We start from the raw sequence: 11,992 nt of genomic DNA on the forward strand, positions 1-11,992 counted from the left end.
TTTCATCCACATTGATTGATTGATTGTTTGACGTTCATTTTTCCTTTCAGCCCAGAGTGCATTACCCTTATGCCCAATATAAGGCGTATAGCAGAAACTCCTAATACTGGCCATACATGTAATGATTGCAGAGACCCTAAAATGCCAGGACAGACCCCACGAATGATGCCATTTTGGAAAGAGGACACCCCAAAGTATTCCGTTAGGTGCATGGTGAGTTCATAGAATATTTTATTTTTTGTCACAAGTTAGCAGAAATTGTGTTTTTTTTTTTTCCACAAAATGTCATTTTCCGCTAACTTGTGACAAAAAATAAAATTTTCTATGAACTCACCATGGCCCTCATGGAATACCTTAGCATGTATTCTTTCCAAAATTGGGTCATTTGTGGGGTTTGTTAACTGTCCTGGCAAGTGGGGGGGGGGGGGGGGGTGCTAAATTGTAAGCATCCCTGTAAAGCCTGAAGGTGCTCATTGGACTTTGGGCCCCGTAGCGCAGTTAGGGTGCACAAAAGTGCCACACATGTGGTACCACCGTACTCAGGAGAAGTAGTTTAATGTGTTTTGGGGTGTATTTTTACACATACCCATGCTGGGTGGGAGAAATATCTCTGTAAATGGACAATTGTGTGTAAAAAAAAATCAAAAGATTGTCATTTACAGAGATATTTCTCCCACCCAGCATGGGTATGTGTAAAAATACACCCCAAAACACATTATACTACTTCTCCTGAGTACGGCGATACCACATGTGTGGCACTTTTTTGCACCCTAACTGCGCTAAGGGGCCCAACGTCCAATGAGTACCTTTAGGATTTCACAGGTCATTTTGAGAAATTTTATTTCAAGACTACTCCTCACGGTTTAGGGCCCCTAAAATGTCAGGACAGTATAGGAACTCCATGAAAGACCCCATTTTAGAAAGAAGACACCCCAAGGTATTCCGTTAGGAGTACGGTGAGTTCATAGAAGATTTTATTTTTTGTCACAAGTTAGCGGAAATTGCTTTTTATTAGATTTTTTCACCAAGTGTCATTTTCCGCTAACTTGTGACAAAAAATAAAATCTTCTATGAACTCACCGTACTACTAACGGAATACCTTGGGGTAACTTCTTTCTAAAATGGGGTCATTTGTGGGGTTCCTATACTGTCCTGGCATTTTAGGGGCCCTAAACCGTAAGGAGTAGTCTTGAAATAAAATTTCTCAAAATGACCTGTGAAATCCTAAAGGTACTCATTGGACTTTGGGCCTCTTAGCGCAGTTAGGGTGCAAAAAAGTGCCACACGTGGTATCGTCGTACTCAGGAGAAGTAGTATAATGTGTTTTAGGGTGTATTTTTACACATACCCATGCTGGGTGGGAGAAATATCTCTGTAAATGGACAATTGTGTGTAAAAAAAGCAAAAGATTGTCATTTACAGAGATATTTCTCCCACCCAGCATGGGTATGTGTAAAAATACACCCCAAAACACATTATACTACTTCTCCTGAGTACGGCGAAATTTTTTTTTGTCACAAGTTAGCAGAAATTGATTTTTTATTTTTTTTTGTCTCAAAGTGTCATTTTCCGCTAACTTGTGACAAAAAATACAATCTTCTATGAACTCACCATGCCTCTCAGTGAATACTTTGGGATGTCTTCTTTCCAAAATGGGGTAATTTGGGGGGTATTTATACTATCCTGTAATTTTAGCACCTCATGAAACATGACAGGTGGGCGGAAAAGTCAGAGATGCTGGAAAATGGGAAAATTCACTTTCGGCACCATAGTTTGTAAACGCTATAACTTTTACCCAATCCAATAAATATACACTGAATGGGTTTTTTTTATCAAAAACATGTTTGTCCACATTTTTCGTGCTGCATGTATACAGAAATTTTACTTTATTTGAAAAATGTCAGCACAGAAAGTTAAAAAAATCATTTTTTTTGCCAAAATTCATGTCTTTTTTGATGAATATAATAAAAAGTAAAAATCGCAGGAGCAATCAAATAGCACCAAAAGAAAGCTTTATTAGTGACAAGAAAAGGAGCCAAAATTCATTTAGGTGGTAGGTTGTATGAGCGAGCAATAAACCGTGAAAGCTGCAGTGGTCTGAATGGAGAAAAAGGCTCTGGTCCTTAAGGGGCGAAAAGACTGTGGTCCTTAAGTGGTTAAAGGAACCGCCACACTCTATTCAGTAAAGAGTCCTTGGGTAAGACGCACTAACTCTGCTACTGCTTACTGAGCGAGCCCTTAGTGGCTGCAGCTCTCAAGCGCTTTGAGTCCAACAGGAGGAGCATGCTATACATATGTTGGTATTATTACTATTATTAATTCTGGTGTTTTCATGATTTGTATAGTATGTAAGAGAAAATACATCAAATCCATAGAGTTGAAGGCCTGCGTCTGCATCGACACTAGTTTGAAGATTTTACTGCATGAGGGTACCTTACAGTTTTGAGTAGCAGCTCCCAGTCACACCAGGTCTTGTTTCATAAAGAGTGGTATAACCTGGTCATGGCAAACATTCTCTATTGCTTATTATTTTAAACAGTGTTATGTATGCTCCATTTTTTAATTTTCCTTTATTATTATTAGTGTGTGAGTACTTACTGCAAGCCTAAGAATACAGCCACAATGTATTGGTAAACGCACTGTTTGGCTCAACATGTGACAAAATAATTGTGAATAAAGAGTCTCCATTTTGGTTGGGCAAGGCTGCCATAGACTCTTGATGCTGCTTTGTTGTAAGTCAAATAAAATATCCCAGTGAATCTGATGTTCAGCCACTATATTTGTTTATTCGCAAAATTACAGCACTCTCGGGCACCTGATGTAGGCCCTGGCTGCCAACCAAATTATGAGCGTCAAAAACTACTTTAGCTTGATTCAAGGATCTGGATCCTGGAATCTGCATTAATAAAGGGTGGATATTAAAGACTGTATACCCCTGGAGGGGTACTAAAGAGGTAAGCCATAAGCAGACATTGGTACTATACTGTATGTAGGCGGCTACCTCAGAACAATGGCTGAGGAAACACTGAAGGCAATTGTTACACACAGGTAGAACACTGGATTTCTGAGTGAGGAGAGTAATGCCATTAATATTCATAGATGTTTAGCAAGTGTAGTGATGCTCTTTGCCAGTGTACACACACTAGATTCTCGGCAGAGGCCATCGTTATGGGCGGAGTTTAATCTAATAGGTGTAAGTAGCTTTACAATCAGTGGCCATGTGATTCAGCTACAGTTGTGCTCATAGGTTTACATACACTCGCAGAATTAAACATTTCATAACCATTTTTCATAGACTATGAATGATAACACAAAAACTTTTATTTCAATTATGGTAAGTGGTTGGCTGAAGCCATTGATTGTCAGCAACCGTGTTTACTCTTTTTAAATCATAATCTGTACATATCTACAGTGGGATGTAAAAGATTGGGCAACTTTGTTAATCGTCATGATTTTCCTGTATAAATCGTTGGTTGTTACGATAAAAAATGGCAGTTAAATATAGCATATAGGAGACACACACAGTGATATTTGAGAAGTGAAATGAAGTTTATTGAATTAACAGAAAGTGGACAATAACCGTTTAAAAAAAATTAGGCAGGTGCATAAATGTGGGCACTGTTGTCATTTTATTGATTCCAAAACCTTTAGAACTAATTATTGAAACTTGCAATAGCTTTGTAAGCTCAGTGACCCACGACCTACATACACAGGTGAATCCAATTATGAGAATGAGTATTTAACCTGCCTGGCGTTCTATTAAGATCGCCAGGCAGGCTGCGGGAGGGTTTTTTTTGAATAAAAAAAAAACTATTTCATGCAGCCAACTGAAAGTTGGCTGCATGAAAGCCCACTAGAGGGCGCTCCGGAGGCGTTCTTCCGATCGCCTCCGGCGCCCAGAATAAACAAGGAAGGCCGCAATGAGCGGCCTTCCTTGTTTTGCTTATATCGTCGCCATAGCGACGAGCGGAGTGACGTCATCGACGTCAGCCGACGTCCTGACGTCAGCCGCCTCCGATCCAGCCCTTAGCGCTGGCCGGAACTTTTTGTTCCGGCTACGCTGGGCTCAGGCGGCTGGGGGGACCCTCTTTCGCCGCTGCTCGCGGCGGATCGCCGCAGAGCGGCGGCGATCAGGCAGCACACGCGGCTGGCAAAGTGCCGGCTGCGTGTGCTGCACTTTATTTGAGCCAAATCGGCCCAGCAGGGCCTGAGCGGCAGGCTCCGGCGGTACTGGACGAGCCGAGCTCGTCCAGACCGCCCAGCAGGTTAAGGGGGTCAATTGTAAGTTTCCTTCCTCTTCAATTATTCTGAAGAGTAGCAACATGGGGGTCTGAAAACAACTCTCAAATGACCTGAAGACAAAGATTGTTCACCATTATGGTTTAGGGGAAGGATACAGAAAGTGGTCTCAGAGATTTCAGCTGTCTGTTTCCACAGTTAGGAACATATTGAGGAAATGGAAGACCACAGGCTTAGGTTCGAAGTGGCAGACCAAGAAAAATCTCAGATAAACAGAAGCGACGAATGGTGAGAACAGTCAGAGTCAACCCACAGACCAGCACTAAAGACCTACAACATCATCTTGCGGCAGATGGAGTCACTGTGCATCGTTCAACCATTCGGCACACTTTACACAAGGAGATGCTGTATGAGAGAGTGATGCAGAGGAAGCCTTTTCTCCGCCCACAGCACAAACCGAGCCGCTTGAGGTATGCTAAAGCACATTTGGAAAAGCCAGCTTCATTTTGGAATAAAGTGTTGTGGACGGATGAAACTAAAATGTAGTTATTTGGGCATAACAAGGGGCATTATGCATGGAGGAAAAAGAACACAGCATTCCAAGAAAAACACCTGCTACCTACAGTAAAATTCTGTGGGGCTGTGTGGCCAGTGCAGGGACTAGGAATCTTGTCAAAGTTGAGGGATGCATGGATTCCACTCAGTATCAGCAGATTCTGGAGACCAATGTCCAGGAATCAGTGACAAAGCTGAAGCTGCTGCCGCGGCTGGATCTTTCAACAAGGCAACGACCCTAAACACTGCTCAAAATCCACTAAGACATTCATGCAGAGGAACAAGTACAACGTTCTGGAATGGCCACCTCAGTCCCCAGACCTGAACATAATTGAAAATCTGTGGTGTGAGTTAAAGAGGGCTGTCCATGCTTGGAAGCCATCAAACCTGTATGAACTAGAGATGTTTTGTAAAGAGGAATGGTCCAAAATTCCTTCAACCAGAATCCAGACTCTCATTGGAACCTACAGGAAGCATTTAGAGGCTGTAATTTCTGAAAAAGTACGATCTACTAAATATTGATTTCATTTATTTTTTGTGGTGCCCAAATTTATGCACCCGCCAAATTTTGTTTAGCCTCCCTGGCGGTACGCAGTTTATGAGGCTGCGTCCGCAGGAGGGATTTTTAGAATAAAAGTTGTTTGAAAGTTCGTAGCTAGCACTAGGCTAGCTACCTGTGTCCCTCCAAGTCCCCCGGCACATATCTGCTCCCCCCGATCGCCGCTGGCAACACTCACCCGTCCATGATCCCGCGAGAGCCGCAGCTTCCCAATTAGCTTCAGTCATCGCTATGGGGACGATTGGACATGGCGTCATCGACGTCATGCGCAGTCCCGATCCTCCCCAAAACCTGGAGCTGATCGGGAGGCTGCGCCACTGCGTGATCCCCGGAGGGTATGTGTTGCGGGGATCGGGGGGAAAGCGGAGGCACTTGGGGGGCATAGGTAGCTAGCCAAGTGCTAGCTGAAGACTATTGCACAAATTTGATTTAAAAGAATCCTCCCAGGGCCATGCGATCCCCTGCGGCGGCTAGCGTGACACTGTGTCGGGCTTGCCGCCAGGAAGGTTAAACAATTATTGCACGTTTTCTGTAAATCCAATAAACTTCATTTTACTTCTCAAATATCACTGTATGTGTCTCCTATATGATATATATTAACTTACATTTTTTTATTGTAACAACCAACGATTTATACAGAAAAATGACTATTAAAGGAATTGTCAGGCAAAAAAACAAAATAAATTACTTTCACTTACCTAGGGCTTCTACCAGCCCCAAGCAGCCATCCTGTGCCCTCGTAGTCACTCACTACTGCTCCGGTCCCCCTCCGCCAGCTAGTTTTGTTTTTGCCGACCTCGGGGTCGGCGGGCCGCATTGCGTCCATTTTTACGCATTCCCGCTGGTGCAGGAACATTAACACATACGTTTTACGTGTTACTGGTTCAAGGTCGGCAAAAACAAAACTAGTTCGAGCCGGGGGACTGGAGCAGCAGTGAGTGACTATGAAGGGCACAGGATGGCTGCATGGGGCTGGTAGAAGCCCCAGGTAAGTGAAACTTTTTTTTTTTTTTTGCCTGACAATTCCTTTAACAAGGTTGCCCAAACTTTCGCATCCCACTGTATATAGCTTGTACTATTTCTGGGACTCTTTAACCACTTCAGCCTACAGTGTTGTTCACCTTATGCATTCGAGCAACTTTCACCTCCCATTCATTCGCCAATAACTTTATCACTACTTATCATATGCATATTAATGACTATATCTTGTTTTTTCCGCCTCCATTTAGGCTTTTTTTGGGTGGTACACGGCTAATTTTAAATGTAATATAATGTAATTATTTAATAAAAATGTATGTGTGTGTAGTTTACTATTTGGCCACAAGATGGCCAAAGTTAAAAAGTCCTGGAAGCGAACAATCTCTCTTCCAGGAAGCACCAGGACGACGGGAAACTTTGTTTGCAGAAAGACCGTGGCCTCTGATAAGAGAAAGTCAGTTTTTCTGCAGGGGACTTCAATTGATGAATGGGAACTATATTCCCATTCATTGATCTGGGGGCTAACGGTAGGCGGCGGGAGCACGCACCTCAGGCAGCAGCAGTACAGTCTATCTGGACAGATATATCCGTCCAGATAGACTTAAAGGAATCATCAGGCAAAAAAAAAAAAAAAAATTATTTTCACTTACACAGGGCTTCTACCAGCCCCATGCAGCCATCCTGTGCCCTCGTAGTCACTCACTGCTGCTCCAGTCCCCCGCCGTCAGCTAGTTTCGGGGCTGCATTGCATACATTTTTACGCATTTCTGCTGGTGCAGGAACATTAACACATACATTTTTACGTGTTAGTGGTGCAACATGGGAATGCGTAAAAATGTACATAATGCGGCCCCCGGTCGGCAAAAACGAAACTAGCTGGCGGCGGGGGACTGGAGCAGCAGTGAGTGACTACGAGGGCACAGGGTGGCTGCTTGGGGCTGGTAGAAGCCCCAGGTAAGTGAAACACTTATTTTTGTCTGACAATTCCTTTAAGTGGGTTATGTATCCAGCTCTGAAAGGATTTTAAGATAATTATATGAATGCTATGTTAAAGGAAACCTGAGACGAAGGATTGCAAAACATTTATAATTGTCTTGGGCTTTTTTCAGCCCCCTTCAGGCTGTGGGCTACCTCATCGTCCCTCCGGGCCACTCCGTTCATACGGTAGCTGTCCTGGTACTTCTGGTCAGTCGTGCTCTATTCAGTTGGCCACGGAAGTGCAATGGGCGTGTGCGGGGCCAGGCCATGCATGTGCGACAGACCGTGACTGTCAGAAGTACCAAGGATGGCTAGCGGACAACTGGAGCGGCCCAGAGAGATAGTAAGGTAGCCTAGGCCTGAAGTGAGCCCAAGTTAAGTATAAATGTTTTGCATCTATTTGTCTCAGGTACACTGAACTTCAGGGAATGATTCAGGTTTTGTGTCATTTAAAAACCTACTAGCCATCCATAAAAGGAAACCAGATGAGATGAAAAATGTAAATGCATTTATACTTACCTGGGACTTCCTTCAGCCCCTTTTAGGCCGTGGGCTCCCCCAACATCGTCCCGGGACACTCCGGTACTCCACTGGCCAGCCTGGTCTCTTTCTCCACTAGTTCCCAGTCTCTATGGCAAATGTGTTCCCAGCAGCGGGAGCATTCTGGGCCTGCAGTGACGGAAGCATGTGCAGTACAGTGCAACAGGAAAAAGGGACGGGGCTGGCCAGAGGAAGATCGGCGCATTTCGGAAGGAATGCAAGGAAGCCCACGGCCTAAAGGGGGCTGTAGGCAGCCTCAGGTAAGTATAAATGTCTTTACATTATTTGTCTCAGGTACACTTTAAAGCCAACCTATAAGTTTAAAATAGAGAAAAATCAGATACTTACCTCAATAGAGGGAAGTCTCTGGATCCTCCACAGGCTTCCAATGCCCTTCTCCAAAACGCCGATTTTGACCAGGCAACTTAAAAAAGGTTGTGGCTATGCTCCTGTACTTTAACTAGCGTGGCAGCACTGCGCAGTAGCACAGCGTTGCTCGTGCTCGGCAGAAAAAGCCAAGTCGCTCCATGCTTCTACAGACACAAAGGCATACTGCGCTCCTTCATGGGCGGGAGTATGGCCATGCACACCATTTCAAAAAGCCCTGGTCAAAGAGGTTCGGGGGGTCCGAGGGTTGGAATGGCAAGGTGGAGGGGACAGGGGGAAGCCAGTGGATTATCCCAAAGCTTCCCTCTACTTAGGTTTGTAGCCATGTAGGGCACTTTTTTCCCTACAGGTAAACTTTAAACTAGAATAATATGAGAAATATGAGTACATTTCTAAAATATGTATGAAATCTGCACTATACATCATAAATTTAGTACAAAGTAAATTAACTATTATGTGCATAATTCGACCACTTGCACACTGACCTTTCCTAGGACATCACTACTTTTTGGACCGGCAGCAAGCAAACACTTTCTTCTAGGCCGACTCATCAGATCTTTGACTTGTGTTTTCTTCTCATTTATAACCCTCAACACTTGGTCCATCTACAAAAAAAAAAAAGCAATAAAACAAAAACAACAACAAATATAAACAAAATAAAAACAGCAAGTATGCATTAGAGATTTCAGTGCACACCTTAACTGGGAAGCATGTGCAGAATGCTCCTGCAGATGGGAGTGTAGCTCATGGAGATGTGTGGATGGGACCGCACAATCGCAGTAGCTCACGACCAAGCCAGGATTGACAGTTTGTTTTTTTAAAGGGGGGCAGTAGCACAACAGAGGGGCTTCAAAGACTAGGGGGCTGGAAGAAGCACCAGGTAAGTAAGTCTAATTTTTTGTCCCAGTTCAGGTGTGCTTTAACTTACTAAAATAAACGCAAAGGTACATATTCTACCTGGTTTTGTCCTGGCACTTCAATCTTTTTTTTCTTCATTTCATTCTTCAGCAATATTTCTTTTTCTTTAGCTTCCTGAGCCTGACCTAATCAACGACATGTTAAAAAAAAATTAAGACGAAAGATGTAAATGATTTTAAAGACATACTGGTAGGTGAATCCACCATACTGTGTGAGAGGTACAAACATTCAATTCTGTGCTCCTCCGACTGCAGAAAAGATGAGAAAGTTTCCATGCTCTCTATAAAAGGTTAGCATAATATTAAAAAACATTAATAACTTGTGATAGGGTTACTGGGAGGGAATAGGTGTCCCAAAAATAGATTAAATGGGTAGTGGATAAAAAAAATGAAAATGTGCTTAACTCAAAATGAAAAATGCAACGTGTGAGATAAATATGGTACTTTTTTTTAAAAAAAAGTTAACACTAAATGGATAACATGTTTTGTGGACCTCGGGCCGCTTAATCAGATCAATATACAGTGTCTTGAAAAACTGTAATGGAGCTCATTTTTGGGGACTTGCATTTAAAGTGAACCAGAGATGAAGCACCCTCATGTATTTTACCATATATATCAGTGGGGACATTAGAGAAAACATCTCAGAATCAGAATCAATTTATTTTCGCCAAGTAAGTTTGCACCTACAAGGAATTTGTCTTGGCAGTTGCTTAACAAACACAAACAAAAACAGTACAAGGACAGACAGTGTGAATATTACAAGTTAAGGACATTATAAGTATAGTGGCAGTAAGCAATCTGAGAATTGTTCATGTTTAGTTCTGTGCTGATTACTTTCAGTCCTAGCAGCTCTAATGTGGTTCAGCATTAAGTATGGCTACCGCTTGAGGAAAAAAACTGTTCCTGTGTCTAGAGGTTTTGGTAGCGATTGACCGGAATCTTACTCCTGAAGGCATGCGCTGGAAGATGGAGTGAGCTGGGTGAGAGGGGTCAGAGGCAATTTTGGATGCTCTCTTTCTGCACCTGCTAGTGTAAAGATCCTGCAGGGAAGGTAAGCTACAGCCAATTATCCTTTCCGCTGATCGGATGATGCGCTGCAGCCTCCCCTTTTCTAATGCTGAGCAGGAGCTGAACCATACAGTCATACAGTGGTGGATTCGATGATTGCAGTGTAGAACTGCACCATTAGATTTTGAGGTAGGCCAAACTTTTTCAGCTGCCGCAGATGGTACATTCTCTGTTGTGCTTTCTTGACAACAGTGGCGGTGTTGTTGTCCCATTTTAAGTCGTTTGAGATCGTGGACCCAAGAAACTTGAATGACTCTACTTGGGTTATTGTGGATCCATTTATGGTTAAGGGGAGGTGCTGGGGGGGAGATCTCCTAAAGTCTATTATCATCTCCATGGTTTTGAGAGCATTTAGTTCCAAGTTGTTGCTGCTGCACCAGGAGGAAAGCTGTCCCACCACATGCCTGTATGCAGACTCATCCCCGTTTTGAATGAGACCAACAACTGTTGTGTCTACCCTGCTCTCTGATTTATCCTTCACTGCTCAGCCTGCTTCTTAGCTTCTTAGCAGCCGTGATAAAATACCAGACTGAGCATTCAGTCCGGCTTTGCTCAGGAATCATTATAGCTGAGTCATTATAGCAGAGCCAGAAGGGGTCAGGCTTGGGCTTGAAAAGACATCAGAGAAGACAGACTCGGCTATAATGATTCCTGAGCAAAGCCAGACTGAATGCTCAGTCTGGGATTTTATCAGGGCTGATTAGAAGCAGGCTGCGCAGTGAAGGATAAAACAGAGAGCAGGGTAGATGTTTTCTCTAATGTCCCACTGATATATATGGTAAAATACATGAGGGTGCTTTGTCTCTGGTTCACTTTAAGAGGTTTCTCATAATTATTGTGATCTTTTTATACAGGCAGTACAAGCTGCTTTATTTCTGGATTAAAGATAATAAAGCTCAACAATATGGAGTTTTTGGAATTATCTATAACAAAGACAATTACCACAGGTGTAATAGTGCTGTTCTGTAAATAGATCTGATCTAGATACCCATATGGGCCCGAGACATGAGAACTGTAGAATTGATCAGGCAATTTTTAGCTTTATAGGGGGGCAACTATTATTTTTTGTAGATTCCTTGGAGATGCTGCAGGATGAGCAGTCACGCCTCATTACAAATACATCTACAGCAGTCACAAAATACAGATTAACGGTTTGCATATCCAAAAACAATATGCAAATTCAGTGGACGTAGCCATCCCATATTAACCTCCTGAGCGTTACAATGCTCAGGAGGTTTTGCATTGTCCATGCCCCCCGCGGTAATTAGATAAAATGTCTCCTTAGAGAGACTAGCTAGCACTAGGCTAGCTAGTATTGTCTGCCAGCACCTCCGGAAGCTCCCCTCCCCCCACCCTGATTGCCTACTGGATACATTACCCTGCCTGGATCCCACAATGGTTGCAACCTCCCCGCTCAGCTCGGTCTGGGCACATATTTGTCATAAGACATAAACACATGGTATAAACAATTAAAAAGCAGCTCACTGTATAGATAAACCATCAGGATCGACAAAGCAGAAGAGAAGATGCAGGCCAATAATTGGCTAAGCTTATCAATACAGCAAGAAATATAGAGGAACCTTTATCCTAACTTGTCACACTATGCGCTCTATTCACAATGAGTTACCGCATAAGGTAATTTAGGTAGTGATAAATACCGACCCAAAATATCACCATTTTGAAATTCACATTTTTTTCCCTCCCTAAATTACCTCTTCCGGTAAAAGTGTGGTAATTACCTCAAAATATATCTCCAATTTGAGATTCTTAA

At 43.1% G+C, this 11,992-nt stretch overlaps 1 protein-coding gene across 2 annotated transcripts in view; it reads right to left on the bottom strand.

Moving 5' to 3' along the window:
• SMCHD1 (structural maintenance of chromosomes flexible hinge domain containing 1) overlaps positions 1–11,992 on the bottom strand; it is a 214,373-nt gene that overhangs the window by 27,176 nt on the left and 175,205 nt on the right. For both annotated transcript variants that reach the window (XM_068237225.1, XM_068237226.1), the window contains exons 40-41: positions 9,194–9,279; positions 8,722–8,841 (exon numbers count right to left, since the gene is read on the bottom strand). In XM_068237225.1, coding sequence (XP_068093326.1) covers positions 8,722–8,841; positions 9,194–9,279 — 206 coding nt within the window. The remainder of the gene's footprint in view (positions 1–8,721; positions 8,842–9,193; positions 9,280–11,992) is intronic.

The sequence above is a fragment of the Hyperolius riggenbachi genome, chromosome 5, assembly GCF_040937935.1.
Source record: "Hyperolius riggenbachi isolate aHypRig1 chromosome 5, aHypRig1.pri, whole genome shotgun sequence".
Classification (NCBI taxonomy): domain Eukaryota; kingdom Metazoa; phylum Chordata; class Amphibia; order Anura; family Hyperoliidae; genus Hyperolius; species Hyperolius riggenbachi.